The 27,486-nt window shown below is 51.0% G+C and overlaps 5 protein-coding genes across 5 annotated transcripts; 3 read left to right on the forward strand and 2 right to left on the reverse strand.

Moving 5' to 3' along the window:
* Nucleotides 1-485: 485 nt before the first annotated feature.
* On the reverse strand, nt 486-2,974 carry PSV08DRAFT_259894 (pyridoxal phosphate-dependent transferase). Its single transcript, XM_014220321.2, has 7 exons — nt 2,683-2,974; nt 2,142-2,583; nt 1,584-1,981; nt 1,089-1,389; nt 1,006-1,020; nt 897-959; nt 486-848 (listed from the first exon to the last, which is right to left on the reverse strand). Exons 1-7 carry the CDS (start codon nt 2,787-2,789, stop codon nt 708-710), a joined length of 1,467 nt encoding a protein of 488 aa, XP_014075796.1. The 5' UTR covers nt 2,790-2,974; the 3' UTR covers nt 486-707.
* Nucleotides 2,975-3,881: 907 nt separating this feature from the next.
* Nucleotides 3,882-8,618, forward strand: PSV08DRAFT_406796 (Tricarboxylate carrier-domain-containing protein; the record flags this gene model as incomplete). The annotated part of the gene is made up of 7 exons (XM_014220323.2): nt 3,882-4,421; nt 4,479-6,517; nt 6,937-7,059; nt 7,206-7,339; nt 7,394-7,488; nt 7,539-8,070; nt 8,128-8,618. The coding sequence occupies 7 exons, from the start codon at nt 3,882-3,884 to the stop codon at nt 8,274-8,276; spliced, it is 3,612 nt and encodes a 1,203-aa protein (XP_014075798.2). The 3' UTR covers nt 8,277-8,618.
* Nucleotides 8,619-8,744: 126 nt separating this feature from the next.
* On the forward strand, nt 8,745-12,265 carry PSV08DRAFT_214424 (Hsp70 protein-domain-containing protein). Its single transcript, XM_014220324.2, has 2 exons — nt 8,745-10,990; nt 11,052-12,265. Exons 1-2 carry the CDS (start codon nt 8,955-8,957, stop codon nt 12,064-12,066), a joined length of 3,051 nt encoding a protein of 1,016 aa, XP_014075799.1. The 5' UTR covers nt 8,745-8,954; the 3' UTR covers nt 12,067-12,265.
* A 759-nt stretch (nt 12,266-13,024) lies between these two features.
* Nucleotides 13,025-15,580, forward strand: PSV08DRAFT_3949 (uncharacterized protein). Its single transcript, XM_014220325.2, has one exon. The coding sequence runs from the start codon at nt 13,109-13,111 to the stop codon at nt 15,257-15,259; it is 2,151 nt and encodes a 716-aa protein (XP_014075800.1). The 5' UTR covers nt 13,025-13,108; the 3' UTR covers nt 15,260-15,580.
* A 366-nt stretch (nt 15,581-15,946) lies between these two features.
* PSV08DRAFT_169052 (ubiquitin carboxyl-terminal hydrolase) lies at nt 15,947-17,090 on the reverse strand (the record flags this gene model as incomplete). Its single annotated transcript, XM_014220326.1, has 4 exons — nt 15,947-16,379; nt 16,478-16,608; nt 16,661-16,996; nt 17,055-17,090. 4 exons carry the CDS (start codon nt 17,088-17,090, stop codon nt 15,947-15,949), a joined length of 936 nt encoding a protein of 311 aa, XP_014075801.1.
* Between the last annotated feature and the right edge of the window lie 10,396 nt (nt 17,091-27,486).

Genomic DNA, 27,486 nt, shown 5'->3' on the forward strand with positions numbered 1-27,486 from the left:
TGTTGCTAATCGCCCATCCACATCAAGGGCCCGCAGCAAGAGTCATGGGCCTGGGCAGTAATTCACCAGACCGCGAGGCTGCTATTGCTGCTGCTGCTGCTGCTGCTGCTTGTGCATATACCCCCACATAGTGAACTGGACATGGAAGAGACTGGTCTTGTCGGTGATGAACGCTGTGCACGACGTTGGATGAGCCTTGCAGGTGCAAAACAAAGATCAAAGAAACACTCTCCGTCGCGGCTTTGCGCCATGCCCCACGAAAACACCACATGATGCAGGTACGCAGATTATTGCATCCCGTGGCATGCCAATCGCCGCCTGAGGCTCACACGAAACGGCCTCTTTGTTTCGTGCTGCCACCGGGCATGCTGCTTTTTCATTTCAACCAAAGTGGAGCCGGTGGGTCGTGGGTATTGGTTGCATGAAACGCTTGTTTAGCCAGCTAAGTACATATCACCCGACGCCTGTGTAAATCCCATGAGCTTAGCAGAACCTTGATATACATCTTATTATATCGCCTTCGGTATATTGTACTCTGCTTCGCCAGGCGACAATTATTCAAAGCCAAACAAGCGAGTCTGGATCGCGTGTACATGTCACCGTGCAGACAAGATCCAGGGCCATTTATGAGCCTACCAATGGCTTCAACAAACACATCTCCAGTTCGGCAAGTCTCTTACACTACTCAAACAGGATATACCAATCGTTCACCACAAGGCCTTTGCGTCCTCTTCTTGGCTAGCGGGCCGCTTGGTGCTATGTCCGCTGTTAGCCTCCTCGCTCAACATACGACTAATTACATCGGCAAGTCGTTGGATGCCTTCTGCAAGCATATTTACTTCTTCCCACTGCCAACAAGTTAGCCCAAACCCCAAATTGCAGCTATCGACTCGTACCGCAAAGCAGACTCTGAGGTCGTTGCTGAAAGATGTGCCTTTGCATTTAGTGTCACCAGGGACCTGTATCAATTAGCGCGAGGACAGAACAGCGGAGAAGACGACTCACTTCGAACATTTCGCCCTGTGCAATCATCATCATTAGCCATGCACATGTTGTGGACCAGAAATATTATGATGGCTTATGCTTACTTGTGCAACAGCTAGGTTGTCATCCTCCTTTGCGCGTTGTGCTACCTCGGCGCCCTTCAGTGGCGGAGGCAGTGTGAGCCAGATGAAGTATCCACCCGCCACCTCACGATCAGTCTGCGGGACACGAACACCAAGGGGAAGCAGGTATTTCTTGATGGCTTCCATCATATGCCTGTACCGATCACCATACGCGGGTTGAAGCGTATCGTACACGTAGCGCTGTAGTTCGCCAGTCTCCAACGTCTCGGCCACACAACAAGCTGTCAGCTGACTGGGTGATCCACCTGAGCGGCTCGATCCTCTACAACAATGTTAGCCATTACTAACTTATCTAGCGAGACACGGATTCACCAGTACTGGCCTGTCATTATGCAGAATAATCCGGGTATGATTACATACGTCTTGATTTACACAGAGAAAGTCCACTTAAAAAAACACCCCAGGACAAAAACAAGTAGGCATGATTGAATGAAATTTCCGAAAAGGCAGGCTTACGTTTGTGAAACGGCGTAGGCTAGTTTTGGAGTGCCCTCGCACCAACCCGTGCGGAGGCCTGGACCACAAATCTTGGAGAAGGAGCCATTGGAAACGGCATTGCCAAACCCATCTGCACCTTGTCTTTCGGCGCCGCCACTGAGGTATCGGTCCACATCTACGATGCGAGGCAAACTGGCGTTTTCGATTGAAAGAGTGCTAGGGGTGAGACTGGATGGCCATTGCAGAAAGTCATATACGTCGTCTGTGATGATAAGAGCATCATACTCTCTCGCCAAATGCACAAGTTCTTCTCTTCTCCGCAGGCTCATTGTTTTGGAGCTAGGATTCGAGAAGCCTGGCACAGCGTAGATGATGTGTTTGTATATTTTGTTAAATGGGCGCGGAGGCTTCAGAAGCTGTTGATGTTGTCAGTGGATATGGGCAAAAGAAATTCAGCCTGTGAGATGACATAGGCTCGAAGACAGCATTGGGCATGGGGTTAGAGGGGAGAGGGGGAGAGAGAGAGAGGTTGCAAGCAGACCATATTCCAAGACAAGGGGAAGAAAACACACGAACCGGCTCATTGTTGTTCTCTGCAATTGCGCTGTCTTCACTTTTTTTAATCTCACTTCTCAAATAGTCCATGTCGATGCCCTCGTCATCTTCAGGAACGGCCCGAAGCCGGTTGTGGAAGCCAGCATCTTCAAAGATGCGAAAAGCTAGCATGTACGCCGGTGCCACGATCCATATGTTTCTCGTATACAAGGGGTCTGTGAAGTCTTGGAGTAAACAGGCCAAGTTCTGCGAAGCACCTCCAGAAATGCATATTCGCTCTGTAGACACTGGGTCGGGAGGCTTGTAGAAGGCAGTCAGCCATTGCGCAACGTTATCGCGCAGTCGTGGGTCACCGGCATCTGGGCCATAGCACAGAGCTGGGTAGGCAGTGGGCTTGTGCTGGAGCACATTGTGGGATGCTCTGTCGAGCAATTGAGTAGGGAGCAAAGACAGATTAGGCCATCTGGTACCGTTAGCAAATGACTCGGGGGCAAAGGGTCTTTATTGGGCCGCGTCTTGTCCGAAAGTGAAGACAAAGATGCGGGCGCAGAGATGGACGTGCCCTCGCAAAAGATTGATGAGCTTTTTGGAGCTAGTTTTGGACGGGGCCACGTCAGGGAGCACAAAGGTCTCGAGGATCTGATCTGCAATTGTTTCGCCACCACCCATGTTGGAACGAGTATCGAGTGCTGATGGCGCCGGATTGAGCGATGGTGAGTAAGGCGCCGGGGGTGTAGAAGCAGGGACCGAAGGGGCTAGCGTGCAGGTATGGGACGACTCTGTTCCTGGGCGGGGCAACGTGGTCTGCAGTGGCCGACAAGAGGAGTGTCAGAGGAGGGCGCGAAGAAGGAATCAATTGTCTTGGGCGTGTCTGTGGTATGTGCGGCACATGGATGCTGACCCAAACCACGTTCGTAGAGTACACAGGCCTGACATGGGGGATGCGGCTTAAGGTGCGTGTGTGCATGTGTGACACGCTCATGATGCACACTATCGATACGGGCAGTGGTACGTCATCCGCATCGCTAAAATTTCCCTGCCGACGTCCTCCCAGGCGCTGGTGTGTTGCGCCCAAGCATCAGCAGCCGGGCGCCGTGCTGTCATTGTACTGGCAGCAGAGGCGCCGTCGTGGGCCGCTGGAGAGAGCTGCTCCCCGTGGACAGGCGGAGAGAGAGGGCGAAACGGCAGCAGTGGCAGTGGCAGTGGCACAATGCGAATGGGCATGGGCCTGTCGGGAGACGAGGCGGGCCCTTTGGCCGCAATACGAGGCACAGGGCCTTCAACCAGCACGCGCAAAAGGGTCCTAGACAGGGCGCAAAGGGGGCTTGTCCAGTGGGGGACTGGGGTGCCATCGCACCCGCACACTGTACTGACTTAGAGCGAGGCATCGTGACAGCTGAGGACTCGAGGCCAATGGGAGTCGGCACTGCATGACCCACGTTGTTGGCCACTGGCCCCGGGACGCTGCCGGTGCACGCACGAGCGTGGTCGTGACACTGCCGCACCTGCGACAGATCAAATATAGATCACCTAGTCTTTTTCACAAAGCTTTGGGCCTACGGTGCGTTATAAACCTCAGCCATCAGCCGGGCGCCCTGCCTGCATAGAGACTTGTGTTGCTGCTGCTGCTCACTGTGTCCTCACTGGCCCCATGCTGCTCGACACATAGCACATCCTCCATCCTCGACCGCTCCGCCTCCTACACCTCTCCACGGCTCTCTGTGCCACGTATTCCCCGTACCACTCGCACCTGCCGTCACCATGTTGGGTGAAAAGAAGAAGGCGACCAACCGCCTGTCGAGCCTCTTCTCTGTCGGTTCATCCTCCGAGTCGTCGGCCGCATCTATCAAGAGCAGCCCGGCTCCCTCGTCAGAACCGAGCAGCCGCTTCTCCAAAGTTCGCAACCGCATCTCCTCTGTCAACCTCCTCGCCCCAGAACCCCCGCAACCCGCCGCCCCCAAGTCGCCCAAGTCGCCCAACCCGGCTTCCCTCGCAAACCCCAGTCTCCACCCCGTCGTCCCCGCCGATCTCGAGCCCCTTGAGCCGCCGCCATTGCTCGACGTCTCCTCGCATCCATCCACCCCGTCCAATAGCCGCCCCTCGACCCCGGGCTTAGACCCAAATTCTGAGGGCCGGCTGAAAAAACTGCGCAGAAAAAGCATCCTGTTTGGAGGCGGCCCGGCCAACGGAGCCGACCCGGCCGGGTCAGGGAATGCTGCCAATGGCAATCCGCCAGCATGGATTGTCGGACACAAGGGCAAGGTGCCATATGATCTGAAGGCGTTGCTGGACGGCGAAAAGGTAGGCCGTTGGTGCTGGCTATTGCAGCGGTGTCGAGTGCGCTGACATTAACAACAGGTGCCCGAGTTGTGGGATGAAACAGGAGATACCTTTGTCTACCTCTTTCCCCGGACTTCTGAAAAAGGCGCTTCCTTCCGTATCGACTCTTCTGTCTATGCAGCTTCGCAGTTGCTCACACGCCTTGTGCACGGCAGCCTCTACAGTGACGTTAGCGCCGTTCCTCCTCTCGAGCTAGCCGAGCGGACGTCACGCCGCGTCTCTGGCGAACCCTATCCCGACCACTCCAGGGCTGCATCCCCCGAGCAGAGCCAAATAGGAAGTTCCGATGAGTCCAAAGGCTCAAGAGCGCTCAGCGATGCTGTCGAAGATGACTACTCAGAAAAGCATCTGTACATGCCCATCTCACTGAGTTCAGACTCCGCCATCACGCCGCACGAGCCCCAGCTCAACACCCAGGACACTGATACCTTGGTCACCTACCGTAATTTCTTCGCTTTTCTCATCGGTCAATCGCTAGTTGCAACTGAACGCCACTCGGACATTTTTGACATTTTCCTGCGAATAGGAGACATATTGTCCCACTATGCCTTCTCCAACGTCGACGGTTCTACCTTTGGTGAAGTCGCTGCTTCGAGCTTTGACTGCTATGTTGACGAGTTGGCGCTGGCCGATGTGCGACACAGCCGCGAGAAAACCATTGAAGCCATTGTTCTTGGCGAAAAGCTGCGTTCCATGGGACTCTTCACTGAAGGCTTCGTGCATGCTGCTGGGAAATACGACAGCATCAAAGAATACAACTCTCCAAAATTCGCCATGATCAGCGCCAAGACGGCGACACGACTCCAACGGGCTGCTATGGATCTCGATAACCGAGAAGCCACCATTAACGGAAAACTCAAAGACTTTGAATTCCCAGCCATCTTCTCTGGAATCATGAACAGTGCCATGGCCTCCGAGGGCAAGGTCATAAGCTTCAAGAAGTGGAGAGCTGCTTTCAACACGACCCGGTCATTCATTCTCGATTATTACAGACACAAATATGGCTCATGGCTGCCCAAGGCCAAGTCGAAGAAAAACGATCTTACAACAAGTGGTCTCAACCGGCTGGTGCTGTTGGAAATATATCGCGATATGTCTAGCCTCTACGATCTTCTCGTAGACAGGAAGAATCTGACGAATCGCACGGCCGACGGCTTCATTGCTGAGGATGAGGGCACGGATATTAAATCGGTCGTCTCACGTACACTTAGGAAAGTTTTGAGCGAGTACGACCGCAGTACTCCGCCTGTGCAGCCACCTATACCCTTCGATCTACCGCTATATCCCACATTGCCAAACGCCATGACTGGAAATACAAAGCAGGATGCAAAAGCGCGAGGAAAGAAGATACACAAAGACGAAGTTGCCAAGCTGCTAAAAGAATCGCACAACGCCGATTCTGAACAGCAGACGCCATTTCTGGATGCATTCCGTGTGTTTGAATCCAAGCATGCTGCGGGCTCTTCATTGGATGATCTTTGGGATCTACGGACAGGACAGTGGCTGTTCCTCTACGCCGTTATACAATCGTTGCCCATGTTAGTGGTTGATGCTCCCGGTGTCAGATTCACCGAAGGCGTCGAGTACTTTCTGTGTGAAGTACCCCGAAGCGGTGTGCCATGGGCCCGTGAGGATACATTACGGACACGGACGTGGTTCGGCGTTGCAGGAGGCGCACAGGTGGTTAGCTTACCCGCGGACATTGTCGAACACGGAGTCGAAGGTGTATTCCGGCGGTCCCACTGTTGGAAGAAGGCGCAACTCTGGGCGGCTGACGACACGCTGTTGAATGCCGCCATGCAAGAATTGAACGGGCATGCTTCGCTCCTGCCGCCTCCTGGACTGCTCGATCCTTCGGGGACTAGCATCCGTGACCGGTCTCAGAGTCCCGACAGACGCCGTGAGAGCGTCATGAATCTGGGGCTCGAGGCGCTACCGTTACCTCCAGGTGTTGCCCCGCCCATGTCGGCCGGTTCACCTTCGCGAAGACCCGAATCAAGCAGTGACCCGAGTAAGACATTTGACGACATATTGGGAACTTCTCCTTCGAGCCCCCAGTCCAAGAAGAAGAAGAAGAAATGAGCAGACGACGGAAAGAGAGACCGCCGTGGCAACGGAACGTAGCATGTAAAGTTTTTGATTTTGATTTTTTTTTCAAGCTGTTCGTTGATACCGTGTAATGTTTGATAAATGCATCATGGAATAGCATAGGCGGGCTTTTGTAATATTTGTTGCGTTGTCGCATTTATATGCATTCGGGCTTTATATCATTTTAGACAAACATTGCTTTACGGGAGGGGCGGTTTTCGTAGTCGACCTGAAGTCGCGCCAAAAAATGCAGTCATGACGTTTGTGGCTAGTTCCCGCGCGTATCGCTGCCGATATCGTTGCGTCTTTACTTAGCCGCACGATTACATCTCTCCGACCCAGTTCACGTATTTTTTTGGAACTTTGCTCGCTCCCATTGCGATCTGAGGCGTCGTGTACTCGCCAACATGACATCTTCTTTGCCTGGCAACCGCGACCTGCCTGTGTCGCAATTCGACCTCAGCACATACTGGGGTCGCGTGCGGCACTCTGCCAATATTTCAGACCCGAGGTGAGAGTCATTGCGCACCGAACAGATTTGCCTGCGCAACTTGGGTGTAGTGAGTACCACTACCTTTAGTTTCACGACCGCACCTTTGTTGTTCCCAGCATGCACCGTTTCTCTGGCAAAGCCTGGGTTGACCATGCATGACGCAGGACGTTACTCACATCCGCCGCTGGTCTCGAAAATGCGAAGAAACTCGTCACCGCCTACAAGACGGGCAAGATGGCAGAAATGACACCGGAGCTCTGGAACGCAAAGAAGATAATTGATTCAACAATTCACCCAGGTACTTTGCTCGGGGAAGGTGCACAATGAGGGGGAGACGCTGACGGATTCCAAGACACGGGAAAGCCAGTCTTCCTGCCCTTTCGCATGTCCTGCTTCGTATTGACAAACTTGGTTGTCACGGCTGGCATGCTCACGCCAGGCCTTGGGGTATGCAACTCTGCATTGTGTTGGGTAGGCAATATGCTGAACAGAAACAGACGGCCGGAACACTCGGGTGGCAGGTGACGAACCAGTCGGTCAATGTTGGAATCAACTTCTCCAACGCGAACAAGTCGATTCCTCTCTCGACCTCGACCATTATCAAATCATACCTTCTTGCTGTCAGCGCGTCTTGTGGTGTTGCCGTTGGCCTAAACGCGCTAGTACCCCGCCTCAAGAGCCTATCGCCAAATGCAAAACTTATCGCGGGGCGTTTGGTACCATTCGCAGCTGTCGCTACAGCAGGTGCGCTCAATGTCTTTCTCATGCGTGGTGAGGAGATTAGGCAGGGTATCGATGTTTACCCAGCGTTGTCAGAGATCGACAGGCATAGGGTGGAGACTGGCGATCTCGAGGTCAAACCCCTAGGTAAAAGCAAGAAAGCTGCAACACTTGCTGTGGGAGAGACAGCGCTGAGTCGAGTGCTCAATGCCACGCCCATCATGGTTCTGCCGCCCCTCGTCCTTGTCCGATTACAGAAGACAGAGTGGCTCAAGCAGAGACCGAGAATGGTAACTCCAATCAACTTGGGTGAGTCGAAAGTGGAACGCAGTGACATGACGACAGCACCCGCTAAAGCGCGAACAGGCCTTATTTTTACCACTTCCATCTTTGCACTCCCGCTTGCGCTCGCTGCATTTCCACAACGCCAGGCCGTTAGCGCAAAATCTTTGGAGCCTGAGTTTCATGAGCGAGGCGGCAAGGATGGATTAGTGGAGTTTAACCGTGGGATATGATGGACCGGCACCCACCGACGAAAGGACACGCTATCATCTTTGCTCGACCGGGTCCATGACGTTTAGGCACTGATGCAAGTCATTCAATGCATGCTTGTGTAGAGCACAACTGAAAACAGAGTGCAGCTCCAGATCGCGAACTCAACAGCGTCGCTGGTATGCAATGCGGCGAAGACATGCTTCCTGGCGATGTGATTGGCTTAACTGGAGTAAGCACAGGATCTCGAGAGCCGCCACATCGAGTGCTCGATCATGTAGACAGAGATAAGACCAGATATGTCTTTTTACGAAATGATTCAGACAGCCATTAAATTAGCCTTGCTTGTGATGGCTGTTTAATTTGTGATGTGGGTTGGTGCTCAAAAGTCAAGCTGGCCTCTTGAGAAAGACCAGGTGTCAAATAGTGTCAGAACAGGGTAACTCTTGGCTGCATTTTACTACGAAACCACCACCATTCCACGTTTCCACGTTTTGTCAATCACGATCCCGACCACCACCTTACTCACCGCTTTTTACTGGGATAGGTTCCCTTTCTTTCCTTACTCTTCTCCTCTCTTCCACGTCCTCGTCTGTTCTTGAACGCTATATACCCTACTTGTGCCCTGCGGAGCCCGCACATCCCACTACAAGTGTCCCGCGCCTGCGGTTAGCGACACATTGCCTCTTTCCTCACACAACATGGCGCCACCCGGACGCCGGAGAGGCCATCTCTCGCCCGCAACTGTCCTCCTCGGTCTCGCATTCCTCTTCTCGTCGACCGCCTCCGCTGCGTCAGCTATCATCGGTGTTGATCTCGGTACTGAATACATCAAGGCTGCACTTGTGAAGCCCGGAAACCCTCTTGAGATTGTTCTCACCAAAGACTCGAAGCGCAAGGAGACTGCAGCCATTGCCTTCAAGCCATCCAAAGGCGGTGCCCTCCCCGCAGGCTCTTATCCCGAACGCTTCTATGGTGGCGATGCAATTGCGCTACAGGCACGGTTCCCTGGCGATGTGTACCCTAACCTGAAGCACCTTCTAGGCATCTCGAGTGAGGACGATGCGGTCGCCACGTATAAGGAGAGGTATCCAGCCCTCGAGGTTACTGCCACAACGGGACGCCCAACAGTCAGCTTTGAGAGTCAGGTGTTCAGCGAGGATAAATCATACACGGTTGAGGAGCTATTGGCTATGGAACTAAAAAATGTTAGAGAGAACGCAAAGGCGCTGGCAGGCAAGGGCTACGATGTCCAAGAGGTTGTTTTTACCGTCCCAGCCTTCTACACTGTATCCGAAAGGCGCGCACTAGAGGTCGCATCACGGCTGGCAGGCCTCAAGGTTCTCAGCGTTATTTCCGATGGTTTAGCTGTTGGTCTCAACTATGCCACCAGTAGGACGTTCCCAGATATCACCAAAGATGGCAAGCCAGAAATCAACATGGTATTTGACATGGGCGCTGGTTCAGCGTCTGCCACAATTGTCAAGTTCCAGGGCCGTTCGGTCAAGGATGTAGGCAAGCGCACCAAGACTATCCAGGAAGTTCAAGTCATGGGCACCGGATGGGACAGGACGCTTGGAGGCGATGCATTGAACTCGCTAATCGTTGATGATATGGTTTCTACATTCATCGAGCTTCCCGCAGCCAAGAGCGCATCTTTCACGGCTGAGCAGGTTAAGACTCACGGACGTACTGCCGCTAAACTTTTCAAGGAGGCAGAGAAGATTCGCCAGATGCTTAGCGCCAACAAGGACACATCTGCTTTCTTCGAAAGCTTTTACGAGGACGTTGACTTCAGGTACAAGCTCACTCGTTCCAAGTTTGAGGAGCTTGCAGCAGCCTATGCTGAACGTGTTGATGGTCCCATCAACCGAGCTCTTGAAGCTGCTGGTCTTACTCTGGCTGATATTGACTCTGTTATTGTTCATGGTGGTGCAAGCCGTACTCCCTTTGTTCAGGCTCGTCTTGAGGCAATTGCTGGAAAGGGCAAGATCAGGGCTAACGTTAACTCTGATGAAGCCGCTGTTTTCGGTGCTGCCTTCAAGGCTGCTAGCCTGAGTCCCTCTTTCCGTGTCAAGGAGATTCGCGAGTTGGATACTCAGGGCTACAACCACGGTTACAAGTACATGTTTGACCTCAAGGATCGCGACCAGAAAATCTTCACCCCCAACACCAAAATCGGCATGGTCAAGGATCTCCCTTTCCAAATGATGGGCGAGTTCGAGTTTTCCATGTACCAAGCTGTGCCTGGAGCCAAGGGTGCCATCTCAAAAGAGCCTACTCTTCACTTCAAGAGTGGTAACTTGACTAGAGTTATCACCAAGATGATTGATGATGACAAGTGTGATCGCGAAAGCTTCAACAATTACGTCAAGGTCAGACTTAGCCCCATCACTGGTACCCCTGAAGTTCTCTCTGCTTGGGTCACTTGCGAAAGCGAGTCTGAAGAGCCCAAGGCTGGTATCGTTGATGGTGTGAAGAACTTGTTCGGCATGGGTGGCAAGAAGGACCAGGAAGCCTTGAAAGAAGACGAAAGTTCTTCATCATCCGCTTCTAAATCGTCTTCTGCCTCTTCTTCCTCTTCTTCCTCGTCGTCATCTGCCGGTGCCGAGAGCACTGATGACGCCAAAGCTACTGAGAAGAAGATCAAGGTCGTTAAGTCCGCTCATACTTTTGATGTTGTGGAGCTAGGTTACAAGAAGATTCCTCGCAAGGAATTTAAAAGGATGCAAGAGAGGTAAAATCCATCTTTGCTAGTTGCACTTTATTCGATTTTCCAGATAACTAACAAGAAACAGGCTCGCTGCTTTTGATGCGTCAGACAAGGCCCGTCGTGCTCGTGAAGAAGTTCTTAACTCACTGGAAGCCTTCACATACCGCGCACGTGACTACCTAGAAGATGAGTCGTTTATTAGTGCTTCAACTCCGGTGGTTCGCTCTACTCTCGAGGAGAAACTTGGTACCACCTCGGACTGGCTCTACGCGGAAGGTGCAGACGCGGATGAGCAAACGCTCCGAAGCAAGCTCAAGGAGCTTGAGGACCTCGTTAAGCCCGTTCTCAACCGCAAGACGGAAGCATCCAAGCGCCCGGAGGCCCTCAAGGAGCTCAAAGATACCATTGATCACATCAAGGAGGTTGTGCAGCTTGTTGACGGGCAGATTAAGACACAGATAGCGGAGAGCTCTAAGAGTAGCGAGGCTGTGGCTCAAGCATCTGCATCTCCATCCACGGACCCTATGGACGAGCTTGACGATGAAAAGACACCGGCTGCTCCTGAAATCACCGAAGTACCTACCATCTACACGGAGTCCGACCTAAAGGCTGTGCAGGATGCTGCATCCAAGGCCCAAGCCTGGCTCGAGGAGAACGAGGCAAAGCAGAGCAAGCTTGGCGAGACTGACGACCCTGCGTTCACAGTCAAGGAGGTTCAGGCTGAGAAGAAAAAGATGGACGATATAATCATGGATATGATGATGAAGAAGATGAAGCACTTCAAGCCGCCGAACCAGCAAAAGCCCAAGACTACCAAGCCCAAGGCTAAGAGTGGCAAGTCTAAGAAGGCCAATAAGGCCAAGGGTGATAGCAAGGAGACTGAGAAGGAAGACAAGGGCACGAGTGACGAGGAGCTACAGGAGGCTCTCAAGAAGGCGGGTGTAGATGCCGATGGGATCAAGCTCAAGAACTTTGGAGGCAAAGGCGACAAGGGGAGCATCCTGAAGCAATTGAAGGTCCCCGAAGACGCAACACAAGAGGAGATTCTCGCAGCGCTCAACCAGGCGATAGAGCAGAATAAGGAGAAGGACGAGTTGTAGAGGAATGTGTATAGGCAGTTTCTTGGATGAGACCGAAATAGAAGAAGAGATTTGTTTACAACGCATGTGTAGTATATGAGTAACAAGAGAAGATGATGATGTTCACTTTGAGGAGCTTTGTACTGTGCGAGGGGTCACTTGTTGTTTGCTACTAGTTGTACATCTTGCCCTGTTGTCTACTGCAGCATTTAGGCTATACAAATCATGCATTCCCGTGTCAAAGGTCGGGCTTGTTGTGTTGATAGTATACGTAGCATGCGTGCGTGATCAGTCGAGCGGTGTACTAGGTTGTGGCATGGTGAGCATCCAGACCACTTACCAGAGGAGATGCAGGGAAAAGGAATTTGACGAGTTTCACCTTACGGTGTGCGACCACGGTACTAGATGATTGAGCACATCACGTGACGAGTGCATTTCGGGGTTTATCCCGCACGGGCCGATAGAGGAGTATTTAGCAGTACTTGTATGTACAAGGCCATCGCCAGGCGCGGGTACAGAGGTTCATGGCATACAAGGTGAGGCTGTAGACGTGCATATTGGAAGCGGCTGCACGCTGTCAAAGGCCAATCGTTCATGTGCGTGACCAGCAAACAGATGGGTACACTGGAGAGGATGCAGCGGGCGGGCCAGTGGGAAGCATGAAGCCGTTGCAGAGTGGCAGGGAAAGGATGGGGCTGACAAGAGGCTACGTGCCGGTACCGTACACATCCGGTTACGCGCACAGCGAACGCCCCGCCAAAAGTGTCGGTGAGGTAAACAATCACCAGCACTCTTCTGACACGTCGCCAGCGCATCCCACTAGTGTCCCAACCTCGCCAGATAGACGCGGGCGGGTGACCACGCACCAAGACGACCACCTCTGTGAAATTCACAATGGCATCCCTGGCCCGTTGCCTCGCATCCTTCTCGTAGCCAACACCGCCAGTGCCCCTCTCCCCCTCTCTCCCCTCTCCCATCTCTTCACTCCCACGGTACTGCTGAGCCTGCTACTGCATCCGCTTCCACGACCGTCGTACGAGCAACTGAGCAGAGGCCCGCCGCTATGACTACCATGCACCACCCCGCCCCCCAGCCGCCGGCAGGTCTTACCTCTTTTGCCGTCTACGAGGACCCACAGGATCGCGAACCCTTGTCGCCTTCGGACATGTATGAAGAAGGCGACTCTTTTCACTCTGAACGCTCATTCCCCAACGACGTCGTCCACACCATCGAGCTCCAGCAGCAGCAGCAGTCCCAGGAACCCGACGACGAGCCCCAGCCCTACCGAAGCTCCTACACATCTCGGCCCGGCTCGCAGCAACGGATGTCGTCGCACTACAGCTTCGTCTCGGCTATTCCCTCGGAAACCTCGATATCCTCAAAGCCCATCTTGCCAGCGAATGAAGCTGGCGCACGAGCTCGTAAGGAGCGCCCTCGCTTCCGCAACTCAGACTCTGTACGCGCCATGCAGATGTCCTCGCCTCCGCCTCTGCTAGCGCACCAGTCTTCCCACGAGCGGTTAAAGGCCTCGTACAAGTTGACTACGCCAAACCGAAACGCGGGAGCCGAGACGCCAGGCTCAAGGCATTCTGGCTCGAGGAGGAGAAGCATACGCGAACCTCACAGTCCGAGACCCATGCCGGTTCCACAGCAGGCTCCGCTGGTTCTGCTGCACGTCACCATCCTGCCGATGCAGCTACCCTACTCGCACGACATCATGGCAAGGATCATGCCCGACTGGCTGGTCGAGAACTACAAGCTGCTAGAGGAGAAGCTGCAGGACATCATCCTGATGCGCCGTGGTCTTCTCATTCCGCATCCAAGAGACGAGTACGACTTGCTCGAGGAACGCATTCTGGAGAGCCTTGAGCTCAAGACGCCCCGACTACTTCCATGTGGACACTTTGTACCACCCGAAGACGACGATGACCGGGAGGATGACGATGACACAGCCAGCATTGGTGACGAGAATACCGGACGGGGCAGCCGGATGAGTGGAGGAACACTTACCGAGGGCAGCACGTCTGCCAACGGCGACCACAGCATGTGCATTGACTGCCACCGCCAACTCAAGAAGCCAGGCAAGGGCATCGGTGCAGGCACAAGGAAGTGGGACATCAAGATTTACGCCGCCAACGGACTGATGCGTTCCGCGGCGTGGGGTGCGTGCTGGAACGACATGGAACGTTGCGACGTTGAGATCCACCCCTGGATTCCAGAGGAAGTTCGCAAGACGTTAGAGAAGCGAGCACGCGAGGAACTTGAGGCAGACCAGCGCAAGCAGCAATACACTGTAGAGCTTCAACGGCAAATACAGGAAGCCGCTGCCAAGGCGAAGATCCTGGAAGAGGAAGCCAACGAGAAGAAGCGCAAGGAAGAGGCTGAATTGCAAAAGAGTTTCGAGGAGGCTGCTGCAGCGCTACGACGAAGTATCGAAGAAAAGGCTGCAGAGAAGAAGAAGTTTGAGGAAGACCTCCGGGCTAAGTTGGAGGAAGCCAAAGAAGCTGTGCGTCTGGAGTTGGAGGCTAAGGCTCTCGCTGAGTCGGATGCCGTCGCTGACCGTCTCCGTGCCCTGGAGAATGCTGTCAAGGAGAAAGAAAGGGCTGAGGCTGCACTCCAAGAAGCTGCCCGTTCACGTTCATCGTCAGAAGTCCCACTCAGTACCCTTCTCAAGAACTATGCTCTTGTTCTGCTGGGTGACAAGCGTAACATGATCATTGTTCTGCTTGGTGCTGCCGTTGTGTACTTGGCCATGAGCATGCATGCGATTCAACAAGATTCTTCAGCTGCACACATGCTCCAGCTGCCCACCGACGTTGTCATGGCCGCTCCAATGCCGACTGCTGTTACTGCGACCATGACAGCTACGTCTTACTCTACTCTCACCGTCACCGAGTCTCAGACTGTGATCAGCATGATGGAGACTGCTGCGCCTGTACCTGTGCCTGCAGCTGTACCTGAGATTGAGGAGAAGGTTGAACATGTCGTTGCCGAAGCAGTTCTGGAAGTTGAGGACGCACAGCCTACAAGCCGTGCAATGGAGCTTGTGGAGTCTATCGAGTTTGTGGAGTCTGTCGAGACTGTGGAGGAGGCTGCACCCGTCACTCAGGACACCCCCACCACCGACTACGTTCTGTCTGAAGGCCCTTCATGTGCCATGGAGCCTGCTGTCCTCCAGGCTCCCCCCGCCTACTGCGCAGTAAGCAAGCTGTAAATGTCTTGTTTCGACACAGACATGAGCTCATCTTTCCTTTGTTCTTCTTCTTTTTTTTCTCCCGTTTTCCATTTTCTCTCTCACCATCTCATGGCATTTTCCAATACCATATCGTACCACGTTTATGAAGTAATGTAGCGAAGCGTATATATCCCTCCCCCCAGGCTATCGAGCTAGCATAGCGAAAAATGGCGTTTGTAGGAGCTGGCTGGAGTTGTCTTGGTTATTAGTTTGTTTTAATTGGTGTGTCTATTGTTGTCGGACCATGAGGAGGGATGAGGGATGAAGGTATTTAGTAGATGACAGACCTTGAAGGACTTGGTATGATCCTGAATACCAATTGTTATCTCATCATTATAATTGCTTTTTTCTCTCGCTCCTCTACCTTGAATCTTGCTGTGTTTGTGGAAACGTGTGGGTTTTACCAGAGGCTAGAAGTGAAATCACCATGACATATTCTAAGCGGGGTTGTGAAGAGTTCTTGCAGTCTTGTAAGAAGAAGATAACTCTCTGCATATGCTATTTCATCGGTGTATCTTGCTATCCGAAATAGAAGATTTGGGCAATCATCAGAGTTACTGCACATATCTTTAGTCATGTACATGCAGCGTCATCATACGCAAAAAAAAAAGGCCCAATCCTACTTGCATTACCACCACACAACGACAGTGCCACCTCTCACTTCCCTCAATCCTCCGCAATACCCTGTTTCCTCAGGTCCTCCCTCCTCTTGGCCGACCTTCCCTTGGCCTCTTCAACCCACTTGTCATACGCATCGCCACCTTGATCCAACTTTGCCCTCACAACGCTCTTCAGCAGCTCGCCCACAAAGCCCACAAAGTTATGCCTTCGCAGCGAGTTCTCCCACAACCACCTTGCGCGCTTATCTTCTTGCTCCTCCAACTCTTCCTCGTCGCCAATCTCTCGGGCGCGGATACGTAGGTCGCGACAGCAGGCCATGAGGTTGAAGCGGATTTCGGTGGCGGGGTAGCGGGCGATGCGGCGTTGGAGTACGGGGATGATCTTCTGGGGGAATTCTGAAGAAGTGCAGGGTCCATGGGAAATGGGCGCTGGTTGGAGGCCGTCGAGTTCGTAGAGTTTGTTGTTTATGCTTGTGTAGCTGGTAGAGTCATGCATTAGTTATGCGCTCGAGGGTGGATGGGGGGAGGAAGGTTTTTTCTTCTTCTTCTTTTGCTTGAACAAGGGCGGAATGCTTACGCGATGAAGTGGAATACATCGTCGTCTTCCGTCGCTGTTCGCTGCGTCTCGTCGATGAAGGGCGATGAGCGGGCGAATGAGTTGTGTGTTTCGCGGATAAGATCGGAGTTGGAGAGAGTCTCGCCACGAAGCTTTTGCCCGGGTCAGCATATGTCGCGAAATATCATTGTCGGTTCAACATACGTCTGGTGGGAAGTCACCTGCAAACTCCTTGAACTCTCTCAGTTCCTTGCCGATATCAATCTCCTCCTCTCTGTTCAACAGAAGCGATACTATCGCCTGTGTTCCACAGGCATTCTGTATGGTTTGCGCCGGGAAGAAGATGGAGCTCGCCGCCTCGTAGTCGTAGGTGCCGTCCTTTGGTACATCGCTAGGCTTCTCGCCGGTAGGGTATTTGAAGAGGAAGATGACTCCATAGATTGTACCGAGGTTTTGCAGGTCCGATGCTTCGAGTGTGGTGAGCTCTTCGAACTGTACGTCCTTGACACCGAGCTTCTCAATCAGATAGGTGAATACGCCCTGCGCGAGTCGTCAGTAGGTGAAGAGGATTTTCTGGTGCAGGTGGAACTGCACTAACAGCATCGGACTCTATAGTGTTCCAGCCTCCAGACATGGTTGCGTTTGAAGGCCAGGTTGCTCTTGCTGGTAATGTGTTGTCGCTGATGGCTCTTACGCCATCGGCGCCTACCGCCGGGATCACATCGGCCCGCGGTCGGAACAGTTCCGAGAACCCCGCCATGTCAAGTGATGCATGTCTATCCTGTGTAGATCGTACCAACTAAGGGTTTTTAGCCTTTTTTGGTATGCACTTCGTGCCTTGTCACTTGCTTTTTGTCACGTCTACCGTAGCTTGAAGTTTATGCAAGGCCTGTCACCATTTGCCGCTGTTGCTTCTGATTCAGCATCACTTGCATGGCCTCTGGCTATTCTCAAACTTTAATTGGAACTAAGAAAGCGTCCAAGATGCCTAGGCAGAAAATTCGAGCTGTGCTGCGGATATTAGCGATGACCGTGCTGACACAAGGTCATGGGTGTTACAAGTACCTGCAGCCTGATCTTTTTGAGGAAGGTGACACATGTACGCAATAGACACGGAAGTACCTAGGTACCATGGTAGTTTCATCCATATCCTGGGCTCTCTCCCTCTGGGCACAGACCTTTTCCCGACTCTACACTAATGTATCACGCTATGCATATCGTCATCGGCACACGTTGAAATCAAAATGGCACGATTGTTCCATTCCAAGCTAATGACAAAGCGTTAGCTTTGCGCGCTATAGCCTGGCCTGACTCAAGGCTGTAATCATGCCATTTATGCGCAGATCAAGAGCCAGCCGCATGTAATATTCTGTTTCCATAAAACAAACCAGCTAGCCCGTCTTGCTGTCCCGCGTCGATCATTGGGGCTCGTCTCTCCGTTTTTGTGGAGTATCAGACCACTGCGCAAAACCACGTACGATGCTACACTAATGTAACGTAAATCTGTCTCCGCTAGTAAATCAAAACTTTTCTCGTGGGTTACGTATACTTGTCACGGCTAAAGGCGGGTTGAACTGGTTTCGACTTGGTCTGGTCGAGCTATATAAAGGTCACTGTCTAATGGTGTCGTGGTACACGGACGTAGTTGCAATTTGCAGGCATGTTGCCTGGCACTAGGTGTCTTACAGTGGCTATACATAGATATTTTATGCGCCGTCAGTTCAGCTGAACTAGGTTTTCTTTCATTGCTGGGGTTCAGGGTCAACCAATTAGCGATGATATCTGCGAGTTGCAGAACAACAGCATTGATGCGCAACCAAAGCATTTGGTAACAAAGAAATTTGCTGAATAATTTTGTATACAGCGTACTTCTAAACTATTACAAGTCATGTTCTGGTGAGCTGAGATATAGTCCTGACAATTGCGTCATAAAACGAGATAGGGTGAGAAGCCAAAGTACGCTCTCATAGTATTGGTTCGATATGTAGGTAGACTTAGATTTGCATTTACTCATAGCTAATTTGAAGTCTTTTCAAGTCCTCTCTTCAAACAGTCAAGTGTTCCGACTAATTCGCTGCGTCAGGTTAGCTTTGTATCCTGAACTCCAACCACACTTCTTTATGAAATCCACTTGAAAGACAATACCAAAAACGCACCGCAACACCATCTGAAAGAAATTCTACCAGAGAAACGCTCAAATATAACCCTTAGATATTCACAGGCCAGGTCACTGCCGCATGTTGTGTTATTATCGCCCATACACCGCACATGCATCTTCTCGACCAGGAAGAAAGAGAAGAAAAAATCTGTCTCCAAAGCATCATGCTTATTCCGAACACGCAACGCTATAGCTAGAATCCAGTTTGAAGAACGAAAACATGAAAATCTTCATTCCTGCATAACCTCATCAAACAGATTGTTCTATAGCCATGACGAGTTTTATTATTGTCAATAAGTTGTCCCCACGAACCAAAAACGTCCACTGTATAAAGATGTGAGTTAGTAAGAGAAGTTTTTGCGAGCCATGCATTCTTCTTCATGTTCGTTCTACACGAAATCGTACTAGCTCCATGACGATATCTAAACCATATTGTTGTCTATCATGCTTTATCTGCACAAGAACGTATGGGGTCTTGATTCTAGCAAAATCTAGTCAGTCCGGCATATCCGCACATGTACCGACCTGCAACTAATGGGAGCAAAACACTCTATTCGTCTTTAGTTTCTCGTATGTACCTTGGTGGGATCCCGGAGATCATGTTCCGTTTCATTATTGGTTAGGTTGAGAGCGCGGGACTGGGGGATGGTGAGTGTTAAAGAAATGGAGAGGGGTAAGGTGGGATGGTGGCGGAATGTGGATAGAACTATGTAGTGTGCGTATGAATCTTGAGTGAATATCATCTAAGTATATTTCTTCTGTAATATGTATATGAGTAGACGCATACAGGATTGTATGCAATTGCCAGGTAAATAGATGCAAGGCGGAATCCTCTGCCAGCTTGTAAATTCCCTCGTTGTAGACGCACCTTGTGGTATTAGGCTGTTGGGTGGTCCATATATTGATATTAGCCTTGACGCCGTCTTGTTCAATTTGGCTTTAAACTTTGCAAGGGTCGAATGCATATCAACAGTGCATTAGTAGACTGCCATACTTTGCCTGGTATGTGCCGTAAAGGAAGAAAAAAAAAGGCTCTTGTCAGAAATGCAGCGTATGGTCCGGGATGACGTCTCTTTGATTACAAATACTGGGCATCATCGGTTGCTTACAGACGAGTCGGCCAAGGCCCTGGGCTGTGAGCAGCCAACTGCCGGGTTGACTGGGGTAGTGGAATCCTTGCAGCCTGGGCTTACGTGCTCTGACAGTGGAAAAAGGAAAAGAGTATCATATTCGAAACGAAACATCATCCGCCGCAAGCGATTGTGCCACACACACAAACCTTGTCATATCTTCTCTCCTCCCTTGCCAGACTTGAGATAGCAAGAGGGTCAGCGTCAAACCAGGGATATTCGTGAATCGATCATGGTGCATGAATCATTTACAAATAACCATGTCAACCATTTTGCAGATATTGCGCAGCATGGCTCGGTACAGTTGACCACGTTTCTCACTCGAAAACCGGGCCGAAGAGTGCAACACACGGCTAACACGTACCCTGGTACACGTAATTTCAGGCCTCCTATACCTTTTGAGAAAACAGAGAACAAGGAAAAAGGGAGAGAAAAAGATGTCGCTTGGCTTGAGTTTTCCAAGAGGGTATACCAGATCTCTCCGAGTTATCCACGTAACGCGACCCGAGCTTGGTGCGAGACGTGTAAGTACCGCCGCGATCGCCTAAACATGAAAGCACGTTACGTGAACTAGACGGTCCAGATTGTAGTAAGACTAAGGGCCTGTTCGGTTGCGCGGTTGCGGTTGCGATTTTGATACCTATTCGGGTATAGAGCTTGGGTAGGGGTTGCGGCAGGGGATCCTAGCTAGTGCTGCGGTTTTACTTTTCCGAATTGAGATAGAAGATTAAGGGGCGGTTTAGCTAGCGTTTTGGCGTTTTAATTCTCTATTACTTCGTTACTTTAGGTTATCTATATTATAGCAGACTTACTATTAAAATAACGTCTTAATATAATTAATTGATGTTGCAAAGCTTCGCGCAGTAGTCGCTTTCTATAAGTTAGCTACTAGAGTCCACTTAGATAAGCTAGTTATTAATATAGCTACTAGTATCGTCGTCGTCGTCATTGCCGCCCGCGAGTGCCTAATAGGGTCGAAATCTTATATAGACGTACAAAATAGAGAGAGTGTTATTAACGTTACTATTAGAAGCTAGAGAGGAGTATAGATAGTAGATAGATAATAGCTAGAAAAAATTAGCGCTAGAGAAGGCTAAATAGGACGTATATGTTACACGGGGTTTGGTGCTGATACTTCTCTAAGCTCGATCCGGGTTAGGGCGAGTGAGATGGTGTGAAGAGCGCCGTGAGGTATTTGTCTGGCGATACAGTGGAGTGGGCGTGCTTGGATAGAAAGTAACAATAGGTTGACAATTCCTAATCTATATCGAATAGACTAATAAGTACCAATCTTGTGAAGTTGAGTAACTAGTAAGAAAGTACAATTTGAGTTGACCACAACGAGAGTAAATAATGAAATCCATCCATCCTTATATCCTCATTGCTTCCAGTCCTGTCATCCCATCCATCCCATCTTGGCGGGATGGTTGGGATGGCGCTGCCATCCCATCATGCACTGCCATCCCGGATGGCCAGCCTTGGCGGGATGGCATATCACGTGACCTCGAGCCCCGCGATGGTCATCCTGTTCATTGGGATCCCAAGTGGCTTCCTAACTACTCGTCGTTATACCTAGGGAGAGGATCCTTCCTGTTGTTACTTGTAACATTACCTCCCCCTTTAGGGCTATCGTCTCGATACTCTGGGTTATCGTTTTCCCGTGCCGCGTGTTGAAGCGTCGGCTGCATATAAGGTCGGTAGGCCCCGGGCCATTGTAACTGTTCCTTCCCAACTCCAGCCTTCCTAACCATGCCCAAGGTCCCGTCCTCCCGTACCCGTGTTCGCGCTCAAAAGTCGAACGAAGAGCGTTATTCCCGTGCTGATCGTGTAATAGAGCAGGGGAACGAGATGACTTCCTATCGTTGTTCTCGTTGCGAGGAGAAGAATCTTCGCTGTTTCGTGGACACTGCAACTGGTCGTTGCGCTGGTTGTATTTCCGTGAAAGCTGAGTGTAGTCTGTTTGTTTCTGAGGAAGAGTAGGAGCGTATTTAGCAAGAGCGTGAACAAAAGGAGCTTGAAGTTGCTTGGGCTAAAGAGAACGCCGCGCGTCTTCGCCGTGAACTTCTCGAGGTGAAATCCCGCGAGCGTTCGTTTGCTCGTCGTGACCTGGCTGTTCTTGCGTTCTAGGATCGTGCAAAAGAGAAGGCCGAGGGGAGCTTAGCCCCTGGTATGGGTCTTCCATTAACCGAACCAACGCTATCCGGACCGTCGACTGACCCGGGCTGGTTACAGGCTGATTCTTCCGATCCTTTGTCCCTTGATTATTTCCTTTCTGTCGGGGGTCCATCCCTCTCTTCTCTGGATGCTGTCTGTGATACACTCGTATTAATTCCTTGCAGTTCGTTAAATTTCCTTCTGGTTCCCAAGTGTTCTGGCTATCCGGCCATCCTTGCCACTTGACTAAGTATTTCCACTGACGACCGATTTTCCGTAGGTCCTTGACCGCTTCGACCATATACTCGTCGTTCTTGAGTTCGATGTCTTCTGCTAGTTCGGCGTCTTGGGGTGCTAGTTCCAAAAGCTTCTTATAGAATATGGGGTGTACTTTCATGCCTGGTGGTAGCCGTAGTTTGTAGTTTACTAGCCCTATTTTCTCTAGGATCTCGAATGGTCCTACTCGGAGATTGTCCAGTTTCTTGCATGGTCTTTTAGTTTTTAGGTTCTGTCTCGATAGGAAAACTTTGTCCCCTTCCTTAAAGGTCGGTCCCTCGATCCTTAGCCTGTTCGCTGCTTTGGATGTCGTGAGGTTCCTCTAAGCGATCCGCTTGCTTAGTTCTTCGTGTAATTCTCGCAAAAGGCGTGCTTTCTCGTCTGCACTATTAGTAATACTTTCAATATCCTTTAGATCTCGATGAGCTACCGGCTCATATCCGTAGTTCGCATAGTGTGGTGACTGCCTTGTCGTTGCGGATTTCGTGCTATTGTAAGCTAGTTACGCTGCCGGCAAGTACTTAACCCAGTTGTCCTGTAACTTGTTGACGTATATCCGCAGATACTGCTCTAATGTCTGATTTGTTCGTTCTGTCTGGCCATCTGTTTCCGGGTGAAAGCTCGTCGAAAGCTTCTTTTTCACACCTAATTTTGCCAGGAATGTCGTCCAGTACAAGGACGTGAACAGCTTATCTCTATCTGTAATGAATTCTTCAGGTATCCCGTGCTCTGATACTAGTGCTTTCTGGACTTCGTACGCGCATTCTTCTGCTATAATAGTCTCTTCCGTTGGCACGAACTTTGCTGCTTTAGTTAATCGGTCCACGATTACTAGTATTGTGTCGCAAAATCGAGCTGATCCTGGTTCTAACGATCTCGGGAGCTTCACTATGAAGTCCATCGTTACGCTTGTCTATAGTCTAGATAGTGGCTGTAAGGGTTGCAACAGGCCGTAGGGCTTATGCCTCTTGGGCTTGTTCTGGTGACATGCCAAACAGTTGCCTAGTATTTCCTGCACCTTCGTACGCATACGTGGTATGGCGAACACCTTAGACAGTCGTCTAACCATTTCTTCGATTCCTGCATGTCCATACTCGGGGGACTCATGCAGTTCCTTGATGAGATACGGTCTCATGTGTGGGGGTACGTATGTTCGATCCTTCGAAACCATACATCGGTACTCCTGTTCGTCTTGTAACAGTCCATCGGAGCTCTCGGGCTCGAACTGCCAGCTATTGGCTTTCTCTTGCCACTGCTGCTGAAGCGTCATTACTTGGTGAACTACCGTGGTTGCTATCTTAGCTAGTTCCGGCTGATTGTACTTCAGACTGCCGTCGGGCATCTGCCTTAGCATTGCTTCGTGGGGTTCCTTATGACCTTCTTCTCGTAAGTCGCTTCGTTGACTAAGGGCATCCGCTGCTCCGTTGAGCGTTCCTGCCCTGTGGGTGATTTTAAAGTCGAACTGGGCTAGCGTTTCTGCCCATCGTACTTGTCGTTAGTTGAGTTTCTTCGTTGTTATGAAACTTGTCAAGTTCTGGTGATCGGTAAAAACCTCGATCGTGTCGGGGAGTCCTAGCAGGTATACCTCCCATTGTTTAAAGGCATCGACTACTCCAAGTAGTTCCTTATCGTGAACGTCGTAGTTGAGTTCTGCTCCTAAGAACTTCCGTGAATGGTAGAACACCGGTTTCCATTTCTTATCCGTGCACTGCTGTGACAATACAGCTCCGAGTGCGTAGTCAGACGCGTCGGTCTCGACTCTGGTGGGTCGTTGAGGGTTGTATATCTCGAGTACTGGCGCCTCCAGGAATATCTGCTTGATTCGATCAAAAGCCTCCTGATGTTCCTGTTCCCATTTGAAACCTATTTCCTTCTTCGTTATCTCCGTAAGGGGTGCCGTGATCTTCGAGTAATCTTTGATGAACTTTCGATAATAGTTCGCAAATCCTAGAAAGGACTGAACATCCTTGACTGTGTTGGGTTTTGGCCATTCCTGTACAGTCTGTATCTTCTTTGGGTTCATTTTCACTCCTTCGGTTGAGATGATAAATCCGAGGAATTCCGTTTCCTGCGTGTGAAACTCACACTTTCCTGGTTGAAGGTATAGCTTGTATTCCTTAAGCTTTCGTAAAACCTTCTTAATATGCTCGACATGTTCTTCGCGTGTGCCGCTGGAGTACACTAGTACATCGTCCAGATACGTGGTAACAAAGATTCCGAGGTATTCGTGGAGCGCGTTGTTGATGACCGATTGAAAGGTTGCCGGCGCATTCGTCAACCCGAATGGCATAACCGTATATTCGAACAGTCCATACTTCGTCTTAAACGCCGTCATCCACTCGTGACCTTCCTTGATCCTAATTCGGTAAAATCCTTCCCGAACGTCGAACTTCGTAAACCACTTGGCTCCCTGGAGTCAATCCATGAGCTCCGTAATCAGTGGTAAGGGATATCGATTCTTCCGAGTAACGCTGTTCAACCTCCTAAAGTCGACACATAGTCGCCACTTCCCGTTAGGCTTCTTTACGAACAATATAGGCGAGGCCATCGGGCCTGATCCTGGTCGGATAAATCCCTTCCTCAAGTTCTTCTGGAGGTAATCCCGCAGCTCAGCATCGTGCTCGGGCGCTATAGGGTACATTCCTCCTGGGCTCAACTTCGCTCCTTCCTCCAAGATGATCTCGTGATCCCAATCCTGGTGTTCTGCTAAGTCTGTTGCTTCGTTTTCTTCGAACAGTTCCTTGAACTCTGATGTTTGGTATTCTGCTGGAACCGCCAGCAGTGGTTCGTCATTTACGGACGCAACCTGTGGTACCGGTCCTTCCTTCGTGGTCGCGACCTGCCGTATCCATATGACTCCTACTCTCTGAGGGTCCTTCGCATAGATTCTCGCGATCTTATGCGGCGAAATCACACCGAATCTCCCATCTGGGTTCGCGCGTTGATCCGTCGGGCGTGTTTCTCGTCGTACACCAGCAACCTTGTGCACAGGTTCTCGGCTGTGTATCGATTTCTTTTGCCAGTCGATGGCAGGGTTGTGTTCTAACAACCAGTCGTAGCCAATTATCATCTCGGTCTCACCAAGATCCATAATACTAATTTTCGTTCGGCTTTCTTGACCAGCCAGGCGTAACGATACGGCCTCGGTCTCAAGTCGAATCCAGCCGTTCCCGTATGTCGTGGGACTATCGTCGGCTAACACCACTCGCATCGGCACCTTCTTGGTCCGATAGGGTATGTTGTTCTTCTCCACCACTCGGGGTGAGATAACGGTTCGTGCGGCCCCACTGTCTATGAGCGCCGTCACCTCGTGTCCATCTATAAGTACCGTAGCCTGCAGCCGCAAATCCTGCGCTCCCAGTTCGCGTACTTCCTTGAGGGTCGTTTTAGGACTGCCTTCACCAGCGTGACCCTGTCCCTGGCGGCATCCTAGTTTTTTGTCTGCTTATCTTTCCTCTTCTTAGGAAAGTAGCCTTCGCCTTCCTTGGCGGCATAGTGTACTGTACACTGATCGTCGCAACAGAAGCTCCAATAGGTATTCTGGTGCGGTATATCATCCTTCGCAACCTTCCTCGTTGGACTTGGCTTCTTCGTTCTGTGAATCGGGCATCCGTCTGCCTCACAGATGTTTGCTGACAGGGTGCTATGGAGATGGTCGTTTACTCCTCGAGCATCCTCGAATTGTTATCGGTGGAAGGCGCATCCCTTCCTGCAATGCGTCCATAAGAGTCGTTCGTGGCTCTTTTCTTTGTTGGACCTTTCCTGACCCTGCCTAGGTACCCTAGTCGTCGTGACTCTTGGTCTTGCAGCTCTGTGCATCCTGCAGTTCTTCGCATTGCATTCCTCGGCGGATATCGTGCTATAGTAGTAGTCGTCTACCTTTCGAGCATTCCGTCGTTGTTCCCTGTGGAACTGGCAATTGGTCGTACAATTGATCCAGCATAGCTCTTCGTGAGCTTCCTTTTCTCCTGGCTGGTGCACCTGGCAGTGCTGTACCCGACACTCGTTATGCCATAAGTTGATGTGGCAGCAATCGTCCTCGTTGTTCCTGGTTTCTTCTCGCTTCCTCAAGTGATAATCACACTGTCTTGGGCAGTCAACCCAACGTAGGCGCTCGTGTTGCTCCATTCGTTCCTTGAACGTCCGAGGCGTCTCCTCGTTATCAGATTCCTTGAATCTGGGTTGTTCCTGGGCAGCCCTGCAGGCAATCTCATCTGCTCGGGGTCCCGTGATTGTAATTCGTCCTTCGATATCGCAATCGTTGGCTTGGTGCCTGGTATTTCCACAAATCCAGCACTGTTGGTTTCTTAGGCGGCGTAGTACCTCTGCCCCTTCAACCTGCCAATCCGTTAGTAGTGGTTCGTCCCACTTGAAGTCTTGGAGTCCTATCGCCTTCTATACTAGCTCAAAGGCCTCGTCAGTGGCTTGTCTTGCTTCGTCGTACAGGTCTAGGTCGCTGAGAGTCTCGTCTAGTTCCTCAGTCGGGTATGGTGTTGCTATCCGTAGCATCCCTATTTTGACCGCTCCTTGCTTAACTTCATTCTTCGGGCAGTCCCTGCGGAAGTGCCCTACTTCGCCGCAGCGGAGGCATGCCTTACTGTCGTAACGCTTCTGGCGTTCTTCCTTAGAAAGACCGTCGTTAAACTTTCCTCGGGTTTTCTTCTTATCCTTAGACTTGTCTTATACCTTGCCAGTCATATACGTATCTCCGTCGTGATCCTTATTGTTCCGATACCTTCGGGTGTTGGCAAAGGGTGGCCCTAGTCGGTATCCTCTCTGGGCTTCCTTCCGTTCCCATAATCGCGTGTCGATTCTTATTGCCAACTCGATCAACAAGTACAAATCCTTTGGCTTGTCGTAGTGTACAAGTTCGTCCTTGATGTTTTCCTTCAGACCTGCTTCGTATACCGTCCAGAGTACCGAATCGTCCCAATTAATTCGCGCTTGTAGTTGCTTAAACTCCGCCGTATAAGCTGAAACTGCTTTGGTCTGCCTCAGGCGAGATATCGCTTTCTCCGCCTAGCTTTCCGCGTCTACCTCCCCAAAGATGCGTCCCATTTCCTCCTTGAAGTTAGCCCAACTGCTGAATAAGGTACGCGTCTCGTCCTTAGTTCCTTTGTTATTAATGTCCAATAGAAAATCCTCCACGTAGGGTTACATCCAACTAGCTACTTTTCCTTTTAGGTGTGTATTTACCATAAGGATCTTCTCTGCATCGTTTAGCACATCATTATAGCCGCAGTATAACTCGATAGTGGTGAGGAACGTCCGTAACCCTTCTCAGTTACCATCGTATTTGTCCGGGGTCGCCA

This window comes from Bipolaris maydis (assembly GCF_028858645.1).
Source record: "Bipolaris maydis strain C4 unplaced genomic scaffold PSV08scaffold_1, whole genome shotgun sequence".
Taxonomy (NCBI): domain Eukaryota; kingdom Fungi; phylum Ascomycota; class Dothideomycetes; order Pleosporales; family Pleosporaceae; genus Bipolaris; species Bipolaris maydis.